This window comes from Hyperoodon ampullatus (assembly GCF_949752795.1).
Source record: "Hyperoodon ampullatus genome assembly, chromosome: 3".
Classification (NCBI taxonomy): domain Eukaryota; kingdom Metazoa; phylum Chordata; class Mammalia; order Artiodactyla; family Ziphiidae; genus Hyperoodon; species Hyperoodon ampullatus.
The window spans coordinates 167,333,567-167,355,513 of record NC_136916.1 but is presented as its reverse complement, the minus strand read 5'-3'; the positions used below and the strand labels follow the sequence as shown (position 1 = coordinate 167,355,513).

Here is a 21,947-nt window from a genome sequence, read left to right as displayed (position 1 = left end):
TCTGTGCTCCCAATGCAGGGGACCCTGGGTTTGATCCCTGGCCAGGAACTAGATCCCACATGCCACAACTAAGGGTTCGCATGCCGCCAACTAAAAAGGTCCCACATGCCGCAACTAAAGAGCCCACGTGCCGCAACTAAGACCTGGCACAGCCAAATAAATAAATAAAAGAAATACCACAACAGTTTTCCAGCACTGAAGGTCACACAGCTCTAGACAGTAAGAGTCCACTGAGGGGTAACTACGGAGTTTGGAAAAAAGACCCACCTAGTCACATAATCTGATTTTAAATACCAAAGATAAAGAGATCAATTTTTAAAACTTGCAATTAAAAAGAAAGTCATCTACAGAGGAACGAAAATAATAACGAAAATGAAACAGACTTCTCATCGGCAGCACTGAATGCTAGAAGGCAACAGTGTGGGGAATTCCCTGGTGGTCCAGTGGTTAGGACTCCGAGCTTTCACTGCTAAGGGCCCCAATTCGATCCCTGGTCTGGGAACTAAGATCTTGCAAGCCATGTGGTGAGGGAAAAAAAAAAAAAAAAAAAAAAAAAAAGAAGGCAATAGTGTGATGCCTTCAGTAATCTGTAAGAAAATGATTTTCAACCTGTAGTGTTGTCTTCAGCCAAACTATCATCCAAGTGTGCGTGTAGAATATCTTTTGGGACAAACAGGGCCCAGAAAATGACTTCTCACACACCATTTCTTAGGAAGGTCCACGAAAATGCACTGCAGGAAAAGAAAGGTATCATCTAAGAAGTGGGGAGATGCGGATCTTGGAAAGCCTGGAATTGACCTAGGAAACCCATGAAGGAAAATCCCATCACATCTGCTATGCCACAGGAGGATGTTGGGCCTCAGAGGGGAGGGCTTAAAAACTCAGCAGAATCCCTGATTGGATGAAGAAGCTGGGGGGAAATGAGCCATGATAAAGAAAAATGTAGCAAGATAAAAGAGAGGCAAATAGAAACTCCAAGGTAAAAAACTGTACCATAAAAGGAAGAGCAATCTTCATAAACATTTTGCTTCTTCAGAGAACAATATTTACAGTCACAACAATGTAAATGCTATTTAAGTGATTCTCAGTTTTTAGGATCAGTCTGTGGGAGAGTTAATTATGATTAAGAGTCGAATGTAAATGTTCTTATCCTTAAAATTGTAAATGTCAGAAGTTGGGAGGTAGATATGGAAGAGAAGTGTAGGCCTGCCGCTACCTTCATCTTAGAAAGTGAACAGTCAACAGATACTGCCCTTATGACATAAACACACTACTATATATAAAATAGATAACTAATAAGGACCTACTGTGTAGCACAGGGAACTCTACTCAATACTCTGTAATGGCCTATATGGGAAAAGAATCTAAAAAAGAGTGGATATATGTGTAACTGATTCACTTTGTTGTATACCTGAACCTAACACGACATTGTAAATCAACTATATTCCAATAAAAATTAAAAAGAAAAAGAGAGATACTACCCTTAGCTGATGGAACAAGAAATAAAAGTGTATCAGTGCAACACAGGTGACCTATAGAAAAACAAAGAAGTTTTGTAATTATATAAAGAGAAGGGGTCGGGGTACTGGTGAAATGACCTAAATCCTTATTTATCATGTAAGGAAAAAATAATGTATAAAACAAATCAATCAATAGTGATAGAAGCATATTATTTACAGATAGATAACCCCAGAAGAAATATCTAAAAAGCTAAAATTATTGTTTCTGAGGAATGGAACTGGGAGAAAAAGATGAGGTGCAACAGAGGTATTTTCACTGCTCTTGTCTACTGGGCCTCCCACCAGGTTGCCTTCCTACACTGCCCATTCCTAACCTCCTCCCCTTCACCTCCAGCTTCCTGTCCCCAACTTGTCTATTTATCCATTTAAAACCAATGTTTTGATTGTTGTTTAAAAAGTCAACTGGTGCAAAAGGCATAATCTGATTCAACGCCTCCACAAACATCTAATCCCAAACTGGAGTCTTCCAGTCATTATACAAAGTGGTCCCTTTTCTCACAGATCATTTGGGGCTTCTGGAGATACTCTGAGCTCTGCAAATACAGAATAAGGGTGAGGATGGCATGGGGATGCTGATGTCTATGATGAGGACTCTAATTCTGTATGTCTGGCATGGAGAAAAATGTTGACTACTTGTACTGGTTTTTTATTACTGTGTAACAAATGACCACAAACTTCAGCAGCAGTTATTATCCCACGGTTCTGTAGGTCAGAACTTGCCAGATCAAATGGGTTCCCTGCTTAGGGTCTCACAAGGCCGAAATCAAGGTGCAAGCCAGGCTGGGCTTCTATCTGGGGGCTCTGGCAAAGAATCTACTTCCTAGTTCATTCAGGCCATTGGCAGAATTCGGGTCCTTGCAGTTCTAGGGCTGAGGGCCTGGTTTTCTTGTTGGTTGTTGTCAAGGGGTTGCTATCAGCTCCTAGAGGCTGCACTCAGGGCCTTTTCGCGTGGCCCCCCTCCATGTCATAAGCCAGCATCAGTATACCTATTTGCATTGAAGCCTTGTCATGCTTTGAATTTTGTGATTTCTGCTACTAGCTAGAGAACACTCTCAGCATTTAAAGTGCTCATGTGATTAGGTTAGGCCCACCCTGATCATCTCCCAATGTTAGTCAACTAATTAGTAACCTTAATTGCATCCGTGAAATCCTTTTTTTCTATGTAACATACCATAATCATAGGAGTCACACCTGAGGACAAAGGTCATGGGGGCCATTTTACTGTTCTACTACACTACTCAGAAAGTGACTATTATTTTTATACATGGTATTTTTATGATAAAAATAACACAAAAGTACAAAGAGGAAGTTTTTAAAAAACACGCCCCAAATCTCACTTCCTAGAAACAGCCATCGACATTTGGAATATATTATCTCAATGAGTCCTTGCGCTCAGAAACGGAGCCGAAAGAAAGATCAACAGACAACACTGGGATTTTATTCTGCCAATTAGTTTTAAGTAAAATGATTATATTAATTTTATAGAAAAAGAAACTGAAATGAAATTGAAGGAATTGCTGAACTTCAGCTAAATGTTTCTGTACCACAAACATTCTTGGAGTATCCGTTAAGAAAAATGAATATAAAAATCATCAAGAAGTTGGAATCATGCTTGCTTAAACAGCTGCAGTTCATGCGTTCCATTTTTCAGAGTGATTATTTCTGTGTCATTACAGATGAGTAAATTTATATGCTTACAAGTTCTCCCACTGCCTTTTCCCCATCCCAATTTTTCTTAGTTATATAATTATTTTTACAGTGTAAGAGTTCGCAGTGTTTACATTTTGCTCTTTAACTGTCAATCCCACAGCTGTTTACTCTTAACTCTGCATTTAAAACCTTTCAAAACTCATCTTCAGCAGTTTTTCTCAATCCTCAATTCTTCTCTTGATTTGTTTTGATTCATTTTTTGGTTGACTGAATTTAAGTATTTCTCAAGAATATGCAAACCCTTAGTTTTTTTATGCTCAAGAATGACTGCCAATAGCCTTTATACTTAAAGGACAACTTGGCAGAAAACAAAATTCATGAGTCGTAATTTTATGCTCTTGACTTCTGTAGACTTGCTTCATTGTCATTTAATATTAGGTGTTGCTTTTGATTTTTTACCTGGTATGGGTTTTTTTTTCCACATCTTTATTGGAGTATAATTGCTTTACAATGTTGTGTTAGTTTTTGCTGTACAAAAAAGTGAATCAGCTATATGTATACCTATATCCCCATATCCCCTCCCTCTTGAGCCTCCCTCCCACCCTCCCTATCCCACCCCTCTAGGTGGTCACAAAGCACCGAGCTGATCTCCCTGTGCTCTGCAGCAGCTTCCCACTAGCCATCCATTTTACATTTGGTAGTGTGTCTATGTCAGTGCTATTCTCTTACTTCATCCCAGCTTCCCCTTCCCCCCCGCACCCCGTGTCCTGAAGTCCGTTCTCTACGTCTGTGTCTTTATTCCTGCCCTGCCACTAGGTTCATCAGTACCGTTTTTTAGATTCCATATATATGCATTCACATACGGTATTTGTTTTTCTCTTTCTGACTTACTTCACTCTGTATGACAGACTCTAGGTCCATCCACCTCATTACAATTAACTCAATTTAGTTCCTTTTTATGGCTGAGTAATATTCCATTGTATATATGTGCCACATCTTCTTTATCCATTCATCTGTCGATGGACATTTAGGTTGCTTCCATGTCTTGGCTATTGTAAATAGTGCTGCAATGAACATTGTGGTACATGACTCTTTTTGAATTACGGTTTTCTCAGGGTATATGCCCTGTAGTGGGATTGCTGGGTCATATGGTAGTTCTATTTTTAGCTTTTTAAGGAATCTCCATATTGTTCTCCACAGTGGCTGTATCAATTTATATTCCCACCAACAGTGCAAGAGGGTTCCCTTTTCTCCACACCCTCTCCAGCATTTATCGTTTCTAGATTTTTTGATGATGGCCATTCTGACCGGTGTAAGGTTGTGGTTTTGTGGTTTTGATTTGCATTTCCCTAATGATTAGTGATGTTGAGCATCTTTTCTATCTGGTATGTTTTATCACTGATCACTTGGTAGTGATTTTCCCTTGACACAGTGTGTGCTTTCTACCTGCTGACTCAAGTCTTCTTTTCAGTTAAGTTTCTTCTCTTGCTCCATTTATCCTGGACACTTCTTCAGGAATGCCAGTTATTCATATATTGGCTCTCCATTGTTTATTTTCTGTAACTATAAAATTTTTAAATAATTTAAAAACGTTTCTTTGTCCTTTTTGTATTGTTCCATTGTGTTTTTACTTGTGTTCGTTTTATTTTTGGTTGATTCTAAAATGGCTTTCCACTCTTTCCCTTCTTGAGTTCTGCCGCTCAGTTTTATCCTCTTTTGTTGCTAGGTAATTCCTTATTTGTATCCCTGAACCTCCTCTTTGACATTTCTAAAAAAATTTTTGTAATTTCTCCAATGAGATGGAGAATTACTTGCTAAAGAATAGCATGGGAAGGGGTGGAGGAAGGGCACAGAGGCACTTGGTGGCTTTGCTTTAGTGTGATTCCAAATCTGTTAATTTCCTCTCCATAAAGAATGTCTTGTAGATACTCAGGTTTGGGTGATGAAGAGCTTCCTGAGGGCCTCAGCAGGGCCCTCTTAGTCTAGGCTCTCTGGGCAATAATCTAGCCATTTTCTCTCCATCCCCTTCACCCTCTCGTCTCCAGGAGACTGGTTTGGAGGCCAGGTCACACACAATAGAAATAAATAAACATCAGCCTGCTTTCTCCTTAATGCTGACCTTCCTGCTATCATCCTGTTTGTTTTTTGTTGTAAGGACACTACGTGTTTCTTCTCTGGGGTCCTTGGATCGTATTATTCAAATCTAAATTTCAGTCATTTGGGTACCACTTCTCAATTTTTGCCTCATCTGCATGTCCTCTCTGGTATAACCAACATTCTTCTTTGAATCAATTCCCAATTTTTACTTATTTAAAATGGAGGCATATCACTATTATAAATGAAAAGCCAGTATCACTTGCCATAAATAGGAAGTAACTATTAAAATAAATACAATGAAAACACAACAAAGATAGTAAGTTCTAGCTAGATACAGTTGTCTGAGGTCTATATTTTTCTGGTTAGAAAGAGAGTTTAGTACAAATTAGAAATAAGTTAAAGGCTATTGGTACCAAACCAAGACTTTCTCCTTGATGTAATTACAAATGAAAGCAAGCTCTAAATGAATCACTTTTTCATTATGCTAGTTGATATAATTAAATGACTGTCCGTGTACCACCTAAATTTATCTCCTGTTCCCCCAGTAATATAAGATCTCCCTTGCCTTTGGGAAACCCCACTCCAATCCAAGGATCAATGATTTGGTCCCTTGGGAGTATGACACCAACATCTAAGAAAATGTGTTTCCTGCTCAAGCCTGGAGGCAGTGTATGTTGGCTCTCAGCATTTCACGAACTTCAGCACATATTTTTACAGTATTTGACAGGCATACTTCACGGTTTGTGGTTTGAGGTTTTGAGAGTTTCCTTGTTTCATTAAAAATGGGGCATTTTCTGTGTTTTTGCTTTGTTTTGCTTTTTGTTGCTTCCGGAAGATTTGGGGGTGTATGAGTGAGAAGGAAGGGAGTAAAAATGTCTTTGCTATCTTTACCTGGATATATTTGTGATGTGCATGCCTCTACAGTCTCCCCCAGCTGTGCACTGGTCAGCACAGGTCCACATAGCCAGATCTCAGACCGGATCCTCAGATTCAGTCAAGTGCTTCATATCTGCCACATTTGGGGGATTTCTAAGCTCTGTAGGTTCAATATGGGATACCAGAAAGTAGAGTGAGAAAACTGTCTAAATGCTGCTCCCCCCTCACAGAATTTCCTTCCCAATTGTGAACTCAAGGTGTGAGTGTGTGCATTCCCAACATCCTTCTTGAGAACAGTGGTAATACATCCACTTCAGCCATGGATGGCTGCCTTCTGAGAGTATGAACTTCACACTCCGTGACTCTGTTGGTCTCTGCAGCTACATAGAGTCCCTTAAATTTCCTGGATCTATACCACACATGAAGGTTCTGACAGGGTCAAAAACAGAATCAAGATGTTGGTAATGTCATTTTTGACTTTTTGAAAGAAGTTCTTTCTTCTCTGAGTATACATCTGAGTGTTTTGATAGAGCCCATTAAAGGGGAGTGTGAGGTGGTGAGCCTCTGAAGTTTCCTAATTCTTACAAATCCAAAGGTGAGGAGATTCCAGGTCACAGTGTATGAATAATGGGATCATTAAGTCCTGAGGGCTCACACCGAGCAAGGCCCTCCGCCTGCCACTTTGCTCCAGACCCCCACGCTAAGGATAAGAAGCCCACGTAGCATGGTGCCATGGACACAGGCCCACAAGATAATAGGGTGAGCAGGGAGCCCCATTCTGGCACCAGGTACCAGCAAGCCTGGTGAAAGGCCATTCCTAAGGGGAACAAACCTATTTTCAAGCTTTTTCCTCTATTACTCTTCCCAGCCTTAGCAGAAACCTGACTTTCTCCTGGATACCTTCCCCTTCCCAGCCCTGTCATGGACAGGCCCACCCTCCCTACTTGTCCATCTCTCAGGGCAGGAGGGAGCAGGGATGTTTCCCTCAATTCCAGCAGCTACCTACAGAGCCCTGTCCACCATCTCGCTCCTCTTCAGCACGGTTCCTCCTTTGACTCCAAGCCATCCTCTAGTGTTGCTGCCTAATCAGTTAAGCCCCGCCCACCCATTTGATTTGGCATTTTCAGCCACTGATTTATAATTTTCCTTCCTACCCTATCCAGCATCATCACCTCTCAAAAGTTGCCAGTGTTTCAAAACTCCAACTTGCTCTTGCCATCCTCTACTCTAATGGTTGTACATTAGAGTTGCACATTGCAAAAGTGGTTCTACATTATAATCACCTGGGGAGTTATAAAAAAAAAACCAAAACCCTGAAGTCGAGGCCCTGCCTCAGACCAATTAATTCATACTTTTCAGAGATGGAAATATTTATTTTTTATGTATCCCAGGTGATTCTAATGTGCAGCCAAGGTTGAGAAGTGCTGTTCTACTTCATCTATGTGAGCTCCAGCTCCTGGACTCCACCCTGTTCCCCCAGGCTAGCAGTTTATTGCTGGCTTCACTGCCCTCTCACCCTGCTTGGGCCCCAGGGTCACTGATTTCAACCAGGTTGTTGCCCAACTGCTAACTTCCAAACCTGAGGGGGAGTGTGAATTGTTAGAGAAAAGACGTTTAACTATCCTGATTCAGGCTTTCAGACTCTACCTGAGCCCCCAGTGCTAGTCAGCAATCATCCAAGGTGGCTCACAATACACAATATTTATTTTCCACAGTGACTGTTCCAAACTGTTTCTACGATCCTCAGATCCCAAATCCATCTCATCCCAGCTCCTTTGTCCCTCAGCACAGAGCTTGAATCTCTGAAATAAGCTCTTTGTTACATGTGTGCACAACTGTGTGGTTTTTAACTATCTACAAGTGGGGTCAGCTCATAAGGCCTATTCCTGCTTTACTGAGATATACCCACAATTAGCTGGTCTTTTTATACCTACTCTTTAAGTGTAGGTTTCCTACTTTCTCTCATTCACTTTTCATTCATTCAACAAACATTTACTGAAAGCCCATTCTGGGCTAGAGCCAATGTTAGATGCCAGGGATACTGAGATGAGATAACCAACATACCCTCAAGTCTACAAGCCGGTCCATGCTTGCCACCAGCCCCTCTTCCCACTCTCCTGCCACAATGAAGGACTTGGGGCCTCTTCCCATCAAAGGCAAACCTCACAGAGAGCTCAGGCTCCCAGCCCCGCCCATGTTTTCAGAGATTGTCTTCATTGGTTCTCCAACCTCTCCCCCATCACCATCCCATCACCATCCAAACAAGTTCCAGTACTTCTCATCTTAAAAAACAACTGAATAGAAAATTACCATTAGAATACCACAGTCATAGCTGTTGTAGGCAAGATCCACCAAATGATGCTAAAACCAGTGGGTGGAAGTTTAAAGAGAAACGGAATATTTGCACAGTCTAAAAGTATCTCACACACCCTCCCAATATTTATTAATTACAGTGGGAAAATAATTTTAGAGAAACCTGGCAAACACCACCTTAACCAAGTGTTCAAGGTTGACATCACAAGTATATATAAGCATATAAACTTCTTGTACCCCGATACAATGAATTGACAGAGCATGTGACCTCTATGGTACTCTTGCCCCAAAATGTGTAACCTCAATTTAATCATAAACAAAACATCAGACGAACCCAAATCAAAGGGTATTCTACAAAAATACTTGACCAGTACTTTTCAAAAGAGTTAAGGTCATGAAAGGCAAGGAAAGACTAAGGAACTGCTACAGATTGGAGAAGACTGAAGAGCTATGACCACTAAATGTAATGTAGGAAAATGGATTGGATTCTGGCACATAGAAATTGGAATCTCACATAACCTTCATGTGTCACGGTATACTCTTCTTCTTTTCGTTCTTTTTCAACCATTTAAAAATACACAGACCATTTTTATGAAACAAGTGGTGAAATCCGTAGAGTCTGTCGTTTATTTAAGAATATTGTACCAATGTTAATTTCTCAGTTTTGATGATTGAACTTGGTATGTAACATATTAACCTCAGGAAAAGCTGGGCGGAGGGTGTGTGGAAACTCTGTACTGGTTTTGCAACTTATCTGCAACTTAAAAATTATCTGAAAGTAAAAAGTAGAAAAAAAAACACCTCCCTGGATCCCTTCAGCTAGGGCATTTCTTTATTTTCATTCAGAGGCTAACTCCTTGAAAAACATGTTCATGCACACTGTTTCTACTCCTTCACCTCTCATTTGCTCTACCAAAATTGCCTAGGAAATTGTCACCAGTGGCACCCAAGTTGGCAAATGTATGGGAACTTCCCCAGATTTCATCTCATGTGACCTCTCAGGGCATGTAACCCAGCTGACCACTCCCTCCTTCTTGAAACACTTTGGCTTCCAAGAAACAAAACTCTCTGGGTTTTCCTCCTGCGCTTCCAGTTCCCCCTTCTCATTCCAGCAGCTCAATGTTGAAATTCCTAGAGTGCAGTCCTGGCCTCCTCTTCTCTTCCTTCTGTGCATTCTCTCCCCCGGTAATCTTATTCATAACTCTGGCCTCAAATACTGTCTATGTGCCAGTGCTTCCTAAATTTATATCTCTACCCTAGACCTCTCTGCAGAGTTCCAGACTCATATAACCACATAGCTACTTAATATTGGCATTGAATGTCTCAAAATTAAACTCTGGATATTCTCTCTGTGTGCTCTTCCTTTAATTCAGCCCCTCGTTACACAGTACCACCTTCCTCTTTCATCCACACATTTGCACCTGCTAGAAACTTTGGTGTTGTTCCAGACACCCCTTTTATCCTCGCCCATGACATCAATCCTTCATGAAGTCCAAAATATATATCTAGACACCATCTTTTTCTTTTCCATATCTACAATGCCTGCTATCATCTTTTGCCCAAACTGCTGTGATAACCTCCTCACTGGTCTCCCTGTATCCCTTCTTGCTCCCTCCAGCCCAGTCTCTAAACACTAACCACAGTACCTTTCGAAAATACTACCCCAATTCTATCATTCTCCCATCTCAATTCCTTCCATTGCTTCTGACTTCACACAGGAAAAACTCCCGAGTTACTAATAGGCTTACCACAAACTGCACGATTGGGTCTCTGTCTGCCTCCCTCACCTCATCTCTTGCTTACTGTGTTATGGCCCCATTTGCTCTCTCTCAGTCCCTAACATACAATAGACTCTTTGCCTGTCTCAGGACTTTGCATCTTCCTAGAATTTTCTCGCCCCAGCAATTCACTTGTGAAATTGTCAGGGTAGACTGGATTCTGCTTTGGTAGCAAACAACCCCAACATGTCTGTAGCTTATGCCTAAAAAGATTTATTTATTGCTCACATCTCAGTCTGAAGGAGGTCAGGGTGGCTCTTCTTCAAGTGGAGATGCAGAGTTTCAGGGTGCATCTAAAATTGTGGCATGCCCACATTCAACATGTGGCCTTTGTAGGTGCCGTGGAAAGAGAAGAGGGCGTGAGTGATATGCATGCGGCCAGGCCTGGAAATGGCACACACTGCATGTGCCCACACCCTGTTGGCCAGATCACAGTCACATGACCCTGGCCTAACTGCAAAGGAAAAAAAAAATGTACTTTTCCTGTGTGTCCAGGAAGAGGAAATGAGATTGGTGAGCATCAGGCCAGTCTCTGCCACATCCTGGTTAAAATCTACTCATCTTTAAAGAATTACCTTAAGTAAGACTTCCTTATAAAGGCCTTCAAGCTCCTCCAACCTAAATTAGGCCTCCCTGATATATTCTATTGCAGCACCCTATTATTTTCCTTTACAGCATGATCACAATGGAAAGTTTACATTCCTTTATGTGATTATTTAATACTGATTTCCATTTCAAGACTGTATGCTCTAGAAGAGCAAGGATTGCATCTGTTTTGCTCCCCCTGTGTCTCTAGTACCCATCATAGTACTTGGTTCATAACTGGCATAAAAGTTGTTGAGTGAACAAATGAACATTGCACACAGTCATTTCCTGGCTCCAAACAGCACACTACTTGTGGAGGAGAAAGACAAGTAGGCAGTCATGGTTTAGTGGGATGAATATTCCAGGCAGGTAAGCCCAGGGAGCTGAAGCAGCCTGAAGCAGCTGCTGAGGCTTCTCTGCTTTCTTTTCTATGGCAGTCTAACCCAGGAGTCTGCAAACTATGGCCTGCAGGCCAAATCTGATTTCCTGCCTGTTTTTTTAATGGCCCAAGAGCTAAGAATAGTTTTTATATTTTTTAATGTTTGAAAAGAATTAAAAGAATATATCATCACGTGAAACTTGCGTTAAATTTAATTACAATGTCCATAAATAAAGTTTTATTGGAACACAGCCATATCGGTTAGTTTTCTTATTGTTTAGGGCTGCTTTCACACTGCAATAGCAGAGGTGAATAGCTGTGAAAGAGACCACATGGCCTGCAAAGCCTAAAATAACTATTTACTATTTGGCTCTTTGAAAAACAGTTTGCTGACCTCCTGATCTAATCCCTGATTGGTTTAAAAGTTCACTTCTATGTGAATTATATCCAAGTATCCATCTTTAATCTCCTCCTTTTCCCATTCTCATGGGAAACTCCCATAAGTTCTATCCTTGCAAAAGTATTCTTGCTGTGCCATCTTTCCCCTCTTCCCTTCAGTCCGTCTTCTCACTATAACCGAAGCTAACTTCCAAGAGAACAGCTTTGATATCGTAGCTACTCTTTGAGGCTCCCCATCCTGTACTAAATAAAATCTGCACTGCTTAGCATTGTGGTCAGGTTCTTTTTTTTTTTTCTTTTTTGCGGTACGCAGGCCTCTCACTGTTGTGGCCTCTCCCGTTGCGGAGCACAGGTTCTGGACGCACAGACTCAGTGGCCATGGCTCACGGGCCCAGCCGCTCCGTGGCATGTGGGATCCTCTCGGGCCGGGGCACGAACCCGTGTCTCCTGCATCAGCAGGTGGACTCTCAACCACTGCGCCACCAGGGAAGCCCTCAGGTTCTTCATTATCTTATGGAATCTTACCTTTTTAGCTGTGTCTCTTACATCATACTTCCATCCAGCCTTATCAATCACTTAACCTACCCTTGCCTTCTCCACTTCCAGGCCTAGCTCACAGTTACTATCTCTGTATCTGCTACTGGTATTTCTATCTCACCCATCCTTTTAAGCTGGTTATCTCAAATGCCTCCTTGCCCTAAAAGCCTTCCCCAGCTCCTCTACTGAGAATAATTATTGCCATCTGTACAGTTCTCTTAACAGTTTGTACGACTGTATTATTTCGAATTCTGCTTTACAGTTTCCTATGTATTTCACAGATCGTCTGTTTCTCGTGTTCTATTGAAAGTTGCTTAGGGGCAGGGATTGTATTCTATTTTATTAATCTCTGTAGCCTTTTGGTGCCTAGGATGCGTCTTGTACAAAATGGAAATGTTTATCCTTTGCAAAAGTACTCATGGAGACTTACTTGTACTTAAGCACGAATTCCACTTAACTTTGTTTAGGACTCACTAGGGCGAGTAACACCTTTTTAAGACACGCTGTCGTCCCGCTGGTCACACACCTACGGATCGCTGCCAGGGACCATCAGGTACGTCTGCAAACACGTGCGTGAGAAGCGCTTTCTTTTAAGCTCCTCCTCTGTCCACGGTGACTGGCGGACCAAACGTTCCAATCAGCCCTCCCCGCCTCTTTCGGCAATAGCCAATCACAGACCCCGAGCGCCTCCTGACTACTAGACACTGTTTACTAACAGATCGAAGCTGGGGAATGAGGGGTGTGACCGTTCTGGGAATGTCAGGGAAGGGAACGTTCTGACTGCGCGTGCGCATCAGCGGAGATGGGCGGGGCAAAACTCCAGTCTTACCAATCGGAGCGGTTGCGCTCCTCCCTCTCCTGCCACTCCGCCAAGCAACAACAATTCGAGGAGAGGGGCGGGGCGGTTCGTGACGCGTCAGAGCGGACTGTCCAATGGAAGCCGGCGCTGACAGATGCGCGCGCCCTGTGCCCAATAAGCGATGGCGGCTCGAATGGCTGTGGCTACCTTGCTGGCTGTGGGCGGACCAGCTTGACGGAGGAGGCGGCGGAGCAGGGGGCGGTTTGGTTGCGCGGTACTAGCGGTGCCCGCCGAAGGGGGAGGAGGCGGAGGAGCTAGCCGTGCGGCCAGAGCGGGAAAGCTACTCGTCTCGGCGTCCGAGTTCTGGAGCCGCCGCACCCCGGCTCCTGGGGCTGCAGCGGGAGCTGTGAGGGCTCGGACGTCTGCTGTCTCCCGGGTCCCCTCGGAGGACCCCTCGGGATCGGGAAAGGGAGAAGATGGAGGAGGAGGGCGGCAGCAGCGGTGGCGGCGCCACAGGGACCAGCAGGGACGGCGGCGCTGGGGGAGAGCAGCTCCTCACTGTCAAGCACGAGCTGCGGACGGGTGAGCGACCCCGCCCTCTGCCGGCCGGGCTGGGCGCGGGGGCGCGCCCCGAGGGCACGCAGGGGTCTGCTCGGGCTGGGGGCAAGGGGCCGTGCCGAGGGCGCGGGGGGCGGGCCCTGGGCGGGGCCTCTCGGACAGGGCGGGAGCCCGGGGGTCCCGGGAGGTGGGTGCGCGCCCGAGGGGAGCTGGCGGAAAGTTTTCCCCAGCCCGGGAATGAGCGGCGGGCGCGGGGCGTTGGAGCCCGCGGAGCAGCCGACAGCTGCCTGTTGGCACTGACTCTGAGGATGTCTTCGCGCCCCCTTCCCGCACAGGTGCCACATCTGTCACTGCATCCTGTCTAGGGTGAAAGGTGCGCCTTCCTCAGTGTAGGGTGAACGACGCTTAGTTTTGGAGCATGACTCACTTCTCCGCTCCTGTACTTCCCTAGAGGGGTCCCTAAGGTGCTGCGGTCCTGGGCAAGATGAAAGGGTGGCTTTCCCCCAGCCTTTTCAGGAGTCCAGTCTCTAGTGACATAAAGAGGGATCGCGGGCTCCAGGGACTGAGTGCCTTTATTTGCAATCGTCATGAAATACTATACTTGGCCTTACATTTCTTTCAAAGGTCTCTTGAGAAGAAGGCTCAGTAAATTTGAAGCTCTAGGTAAAAGCGGCTAACTAGCCAGCTTAAGCGCTCACGTTCTGATGTTTGCGATCACTAGGGTCGTCCCAGGCTTTATACTTGTTACGTTATTCGTTATGGGTTGTTCATTTTGGAAAATGCTTATTCGGACTAATCAGTATAGGTTGGGTTTATATTTGTGGAGCCCAGTCTCCTATTAGAGATCCTTTTGCACTTCTGAACAGATAATACATTTTAATGAATTGTTCATTATTACTATTAAATGTTCTTGTGTTTATTAAGGCTTTTGATTCAGCTTCTTTGGCATATTGGGATATTCTTTTATTGTGTAGACACAGAGCTTAAATAGCAGGTTTCAAGTGCGTGCCTACTACACCTTGTTACTGTTTTGAACAGATTGCAAAGTTAGATCTGTCACCTGTTCTTTTAATTTTTTGTTATTGCTGGTTAGCGTTACACTGAGCGCCAGTGTGGTGACTTAATTTAAGAGGGATGTCAAATGCATGCTTACTTATTTCAACGTTTTTAAACATTGGCTTAAAATCTTTTTTTTTTTGGTCACTGTGAATTTATGAATCTTGAGCCAGTTACTCCATAATTTTTTGGAGTTCCTAACGTAACCTGTGTATGTTTGGCTGGTTTGATTTTTCTCTCTCAATTTAATAGACAATTGATGTTTTCAAAGGGCTATTCAATAATTTATTCAGTAAACATTTATTCAGTATTAATATCTGATTTGTGCCAGGTTCAGTGTCAGATGTTTTCTGGTGTGGAAAATTTGAATTTCTTTTTCTTTTCTTACATAACGATTCACTGATTTATGTATGTAGATTTGTTCTGTACAGCAAAAGCTACTTGAAATCATATGCTCCTCAGCCATTGACAGTGGTGCAACAAGCAGCTTTTTGCTAAATGACCAAGGAGCAACCTACTTTATTAGTAGTCCACCAACTGCTCAGTTTCTGGATTTTGCAAACAATGCTAGTTTTTCAAAATTTTTTTACAATGCTAGTTTTGTAGAAAACAATGAGAACTGCTTTATTTCCCCTTCTCTACTGTGTGAATCATCAGCTTCAAGCTTGCATTTTAGAAATTTTTCTGATGGATGGTGAGATTATACTGAATTCATTAGTACTGTTAACTGTCAAAGGAAATGAACAGTCACTTTGATTTATTGCTAAACGCTGGAACAACTGACCGGATATAGTGGTCAAAAACACTGTTAAAATATAGCTTGAAAGATTCTCTCATCTTCAGCCAACTGGGCCCCGTCAGCACATGATGCTATAATAGGCACCAAAGTAATTTGACCTGATGTGGTCCCTTCTCAAAATGTGGACAAGCATAGAGTCATATCAAGTCAGCAGCTGGCGATTGCCCGTTTGTGCTCAATATTGTATTGTCTGCTGTAGGATGAGTGAAAAGGCAACAAGTTACATGTAAGGACATGGAAAGTGTTCCAATAGTGTAGACCAAGTAGCATGGCATCCCTGGACATGGAATTGGAAGACTTAGTTCCAAATCCCAGCTCTGCCAGTTACTAGCTATGTAGACTTGGGCAAGTCAATTCAACTCTTTTCACACTCACTTCTCTCATCTACCGAATGTGAAAATTGAATGTGACTGTTGGTTTGGTTGGCACAGATTAGGCGGTCAGGAGATGTTGGCTGAATGTAGATCTGAAGATCACAAGAGTAAAGGAATGATTAGATCAGTTAAAGATTTCTTGATACTTTCTGTTTTCTAGGCTAAATGGTACTGATGATACAAAAAATGAGAAAATTTCCTGCCCTCTGATGGTAGGGGAGGAGGCCATGTAAACCAGTAATTAGGATATTGTCATAATGTAATAATAGAAGGATATACAGAGTATAAAGTTAGCAAAGAAGAGGTTTAGGACTTCCAGGTTTCAGATCTAACTCTGTTGAACCACAGCAACAAAAAAGAGGGGGTACTATTGGAAGGGTTATCTTATTCATTTATTCAATAAATATTTCATTACCTCTTATGTACTGAGTTCTGTTTTATATGCTGGGGTTACAAGACACATGTGGTCTTCCCCCTGAAAGGACTGAGTTGCATCAGGAATCCCTGGAACCAGAGACTGATGCTGTCTGTACTCTCTCCATCTTGAATCTTTGCTTCTTTGCTTGTCTCTATGTGATGGCTTCATTCTTCTCCACTGCTGTTCACCTTTTTCCACGTGGGAAGGAACATGGCTGCTGACAGACCCCAAGTTTTATATCTTACAGCTCTCGGTACCAGAGAGACACTGCCTTTTTATCAGCTTCAGGTACAAAAATATTAGCAAAGGACTTTATTAGCCTGGCTTTGGTAATGTGCCTACTTTCGGATTGTTCAACTAAGGCCAGGGAATGGGATCATGTTCTACTAACATGACAGCTACTACAGTGAACATATGGATGCAGCGGCGGGGTTGGGGGAGGGAAACTAAACTCTTAGAAGAGGAAGGGTTGCTGGGAAGACATTTCCTTAGATGTCCGTCATTAGGAGAGAGAGCATAACACTGAGGAGAGGGTCAAGGAAGGGGTATTAGTTACCTATTGCTGTGCAACAAATTATGCCAAACTTAGTGGCCTAAAGCATCATGATTTCTGTGGGTCAGGAATTCAGGAGTTGCTTAGCCTGATGGTTCTGACTCAGGGTCTCTCATGAGGTTTTAGTCACGATGTTGGCCACGACTGCATTCACCTGAAGACTTGTCTGGGGCAGGAGGTTCCCTTCCAAGACAGCTCACTCACATGTTGTTGGCAGGATGCTTCAGTTCCTTGCTATGTGGACCTCTCCATAGGGCTGCTTAAATGTCCTCATGACATGACAGCTGGCTCCCCCAGAACAAGTGATTGAATGGAGAAGCTGCAATGTCTTTTTTTTTTTAAACAGCTTTTTTGAGATATAATTTACATACCATAAAATCCACTTGTTTTACGTGTACAATTCAATACATTTTATAGTTACACAACCATCACCACAATCTAATTTTAGAACTTTCCATCACCCTAAAAAGAAACGTCTTACCCATTTATATCGGTCACTCCACATCCCCACAACCCATCCCCAACCCTAGGCAACTGCTAATTCTGCTTTCTGTGTATTTGCCTAGGGACATTTCTTATTATGGAACTTTATAATATGTGATCTTTTATCACTGGCTTCTTTTACTAAACAAAGTATTTTCAAGATTCATCCATTTGTAACGTGTGTCAGCACTTCATTTTTTAAATTGACAGGTAATATTTCATTGTGTGGATGTACTGTATTTTATCCATTCATCATTTGATTGACATTTGGGTTGTTTCAACCTTTTGGTTGTGAATAATGCTGCTATGTATATTTGTGTACAAGTTTCTGCATGGACCTATGTTTTCATTTTTCTTGGATGCATATTAAGAGTAAAATTATTGGATCACGTGGTAAGTCTATGTTTAACTTAAGTTTTCCAAAGTGACTGCACTGCTTTACAGTCCCACTAGCAAGGGCTCCAGTTTCTCCACATCCTCGCCATCACTTGTTATTGTAGGTCTTTTTGCTTATAGCCATTCCTGGTGAGTATGAAGTGGTATCTCACTGTAGTTTTGATTTGTGTTTCCTAATGACTAATGATGTTGGGCATCTTTTCATGTACTCATGGGCCATTTGTATATGTTTGGAGAAATGTCTATCCAGATCCTTTGCCCATTTTTTAATTGGTTAATTTGTCTTTTTTATTATTGAGATATGAGTTATGTATTGTAAATACAGATCCCTTATTAGATATATGGTTTACAAATATTTTCTCCCATAAAGTAGATTATCTTTTTTTTTTCAGTGATAACCTTAGAAGCACTATAGTCTTTAATTTTGATGAAGTCCAATTTATTTCTTTTTTCTTTTCTTTCTCTTGCTTTTGGTATTGTATCTAATAAATCATTGACTAATTCAAGGTCACAAAGATTTTATATCTCTGTTTCCTTCTAAGGGTTGTATGATTTTAGCTGTTACATTTAGGTTTTTGCCTCATTTGTTGAAAGGCTATTCTTTTTCCATTTTATTTTCTCAGCACTCTTGTCAAAAATCAATTGACTATAGATGTACGGATTTAGTTTTGGACTCTCAATTCAATTCCACTGATTTTTGTGTCTGTCCTTATGCCATCACCACACTGTTTTGACTACTGTAACTTTTTAGTAAGTTTTGAAATTGGGAATTGTGAGTCTTCCAGCCTTGTTCTTCTTTTTCAGAATTGTTTTGGCTATTTTGGATCCCTTGAATTTCCATATGAATTTTAGAATTAGCTTGTCAATATTTCTGCAAAGAAGCCAACTATGATTCTGGTAGGGATTGCATTAAATCTGTAGATCAATTTTGGGAGTGTTGCCATCTTAGCATATTAAATCTTGTGATTTATGAACATGGAATGTTTTTCCATTAATTTAGGTCTTCTTTCATTTCTTTTAACATTTTGTAGTTTTCAGACTATATGTTTACACTTCTTTTGTTAAATTTATTCCTAAATATTTTATTCTTTTTGCTGCTATTGTAAAATAATTATTTTCTTAGTTTAATTTTTGGATCGTTCACTAAAAGTATATAGAGATACAACTTATTTTTGTATATTAATCTTGTATCCTGCAACCTTGCTAAACTAGTATATTAGTTCTAATGTTTTTTTATTGGATGTCTTACAAGATCACATCATCTGCAAATAGAGATAGTTTTACTTCTTTCCAATGTGTATGCCTTTTATTTAGTTTTCTTGCTTAATTGTCTTGGCTAGAACCTTCAGCACAGTATTCAATAGAATTGGTGAAAGCACACATCCTTGTCTTATTCCTGATCTTAGGGCGAAAGCTTTAGTCTTTCACCATTAAGTATGAATTTAGCTGTGGGTTTTTCATAGATATGCTTTATTAGATTGAGGAAATTCTCTTCCTAATTTGTTTGGGTGTTTTTAATCATGAAAAGCATCGATTTTTTTTTTTTTTTGCATTTAGGGAGATGATCATGTGGTTTTTTTGTTTGTTTTTATTGATAAGGTGTATTACATTAATTAATTTTGGAGTGTTAAGCCAACCTTGTATTCCTGGGATAAATCCCTCTTGGTAATGTGTATAATTCTTTTTATACACCATGCTGGATTCAGTTTGCTAGTGTTTTGTAGAGGATCTTTGTGTCTATATTCATAAGAGGTATTTGTCTCTAGTTTTGTTTTTCTGTGATGTCTCTGTCTGGTTTCCCCAAAATATGCTTGATTGATTTCTGCCTCCAATTAAAGATCGTACATATTTGATTGCTGTCATCCATACTTAGGGTCTTCTAAGTAAAGGCTAACAGAGGTTGAGGGTGGATTATATTTCTAGCTCTGCCACAAACTTGCTGTGTGACTTGAGATAAATCATTTCGCCTTTCTGAGCCTAAGTTTACTGATCCATAAAGTAAAGGTATTGGACTGAGTTATATCCAAAGTACTTACCAGCATTAAGTTCGTCTTTAATGGAATTTCTATGGAAATCTTGGTATAGACAAAAGTCAGAAGTGCTGATTTACTTTAAAAGATAATTCTGTTTTGCCAGAGGATTCATGATTGAATCCCATTGAAAAATAATTCCCTGATGCTCTTTGAATATGATTCCATTTATAATGATTTTATTTATACTTAGCTTTTTAGGAACATAATGATTATCTAGAAAAAGGCACTTTGAAAAATTTCAGTGACAATCTTAGTTATCTGTGAGAACAATGCAGCTCTCCTTTTCTATATTATACATGTATAAATATATATTGTGTTTGTGTGTGTACTTTTCCCTTTTTTTCACACTTTCCTCACCTTGAGAAGAGTAGGCAGAATTTGTGCTCTATCTTTAGCTTTATAGGATACATTGGATGGTCAAAATATAAATAGGTTTTTGATAGTACCCTATCTTAATTCCCTAGAGCCTAGACTTATAAGAAAATCTCTTCTTTCTACCATGAGTTTTAGAGATTAAGAAAATGACCTAGGACTTCCCTGGTGGCACAGTGGTTAATAATCTGCCTGCCCATGCAGGGGACACAGGTTCGAGCCCTGGTCTGGGAAGATCCCACATGCCGCGGAGCAACTAAGCCCGTGCGCCACAACTACTGAGCCTGTGTTCTAGAGCCTGCGAGACACAACTACTGAGCCCACGTGACACAACTACTGAAGCCTGTGTGCCTAGAGCCTGTGCTCCGCAACAAGAGAAGCTACTGCAATGAGAAGCCTGCCAATGCAATGAAGAGTAGCCCCCGCTTGCCGCAACTAGAGAAAGCCCACGTGCAGCAAGAAAGACCCAATGCAGCCAAAAATAAATAAATAAATAAATAAATTTAAAAAAGAAAAGAAAATGATCTATTTGGGCAAAGTAGGTGGCATCTCAGCCCTTAAATCAAGGGGGATTCAAGTATATTTTGTGTTTGCAGTCTATAACGGGGGTGGGGGGTTGGCGGGGGGAAGCTTCTGAGGTGACAAGTCAACTGTTGTATCAAACCCAACATTAACCTCTACTGCAAAGCAAGAAAAAATCATGAAATCTCAGCTTCCTGGAGACATAAGTGATCTGATGGGCAGGATTGAATTCTTACCCTGAAAAAGAAGCTACTGCTTGGTGAAAATTCCTCTAGGGAAAATCTAGCATAATAGCATCATATGTTGACTGAAGCTTCACAATTAAATACACTGTTGAGAGATGTCAATCCCAAAATGCTGTGGGAGGGAGGGATTGTCACAGTTTTCTCCTTTGAGCTCCTGTAATGATTTACAGATCTTGGTGCACCTCAATGGTATGAGCACTCCTACATTCCTCTTGTTTTTCAGGGAAGATGAATAGGGTCTAAAATAGAATCTTGCCCTCATTATGTTTGTCTCTAGCAGTGCCCCTGTGGGTTCAACTATATCTGTTCCTCCAAAAAATCAAGGAAGTTCTCTGGACTTTATACCTTCATAAAGTTGTGAGTGAGCTGGCTAGTTCCCTTTTTTTTTTTTTTTTAGTACTCAGTAGGCACCCTGCCCTGTGACTGAAGGGAGAATAGGGAGTTAAAGTTCCCAATTTTTGGCACAGTACTTGGTATTGCAGTTTTATTTATTTCACACTCAAGTTTTTGTGGCGGTGTGCTTCTTTTTATATAACTAGTGTGTTCCTGACAAAACATTGTGTAAATAATATTTTTGTATATCAAATTATTTGGAACAAAGAAGGTGAACTTGGTACTTAAAAGAATCCTATGATTAACTCTTGAAATAAAAAAACTTTTGATTAAGTTTTCCATTTGTGGCTTTACTGTTATTATGTAAATTTGGCCTTACATTGTTATTTTTCTGACACATCATTACAATTTGTAAATTGCAGGTAGCTGCAAACAGGTAAATAGAGTCTTGTGTGGTAGGCTGAAAAATACACCTCCTCCCCCCAAGATGTCCATGTCCTAACCTGTAAATATTTCTGTACATGGCAAAGAGACCTTGCAGATGTGATTAAGGATGGGGAGTTATCCAGGTGGGTCCAATGTAATCACAGGGTCCTTATGAGAGGGAGGTCGGCAGGTCAGAGAGAAGGGGTTGTGAGAATGGAAATCGAGGGAGAGAAGGTGCAACAGGGGCATCAGAGATTGGACCGAAGCCATTACTGTAAGGGGGCCATGAGCCAAGGCATGTGAGCAGGCTCTAGACGGTGAAGAACAGATAGTCCCCTGGAGTGTCCAAAAGGAATGCAGCTCTACTGTCTCTTGATTTTAGCTCCTTAAGACCTGGTTTGAGACTTCTGATCTCTAGAACTATAATAAGACAGATTTATGTTGTT

General features: G+C 41.5%; 1 protein-coding gene across 6 annotated transcripts in view; it reads left to right on the top strand.

The window, feature by feature from the left end:
* Positions 1–13,174: 13,174 nt before the first annotated feature.
* RPS6KA5 (ribosomal protein S6 kinase A5) overlaps positions 13,175–21,947 on the top strand; it is a gene marked incomplete at both ends in the record, with an annotated part of 180,087 nt that continues 171,314 nt past the window's right edge. For 5 of the 6 annotated variants that reach the window (XM_079699289.1, XM_079699287.1, XM_079699286.1 and 2 more), the window contains one exon: positions 13,410–13,515. In XM_079699289.1, the coding sequence (XP_079555415.1) occupies positions 13,410–13,515 (106 nt within the window). Of the gene's footprint in view, positions 13,516–21,947 lie in introns of all 6 variants that reach the window. The other variant, XM_079699290.1, reaches the window with a different exon arrangement.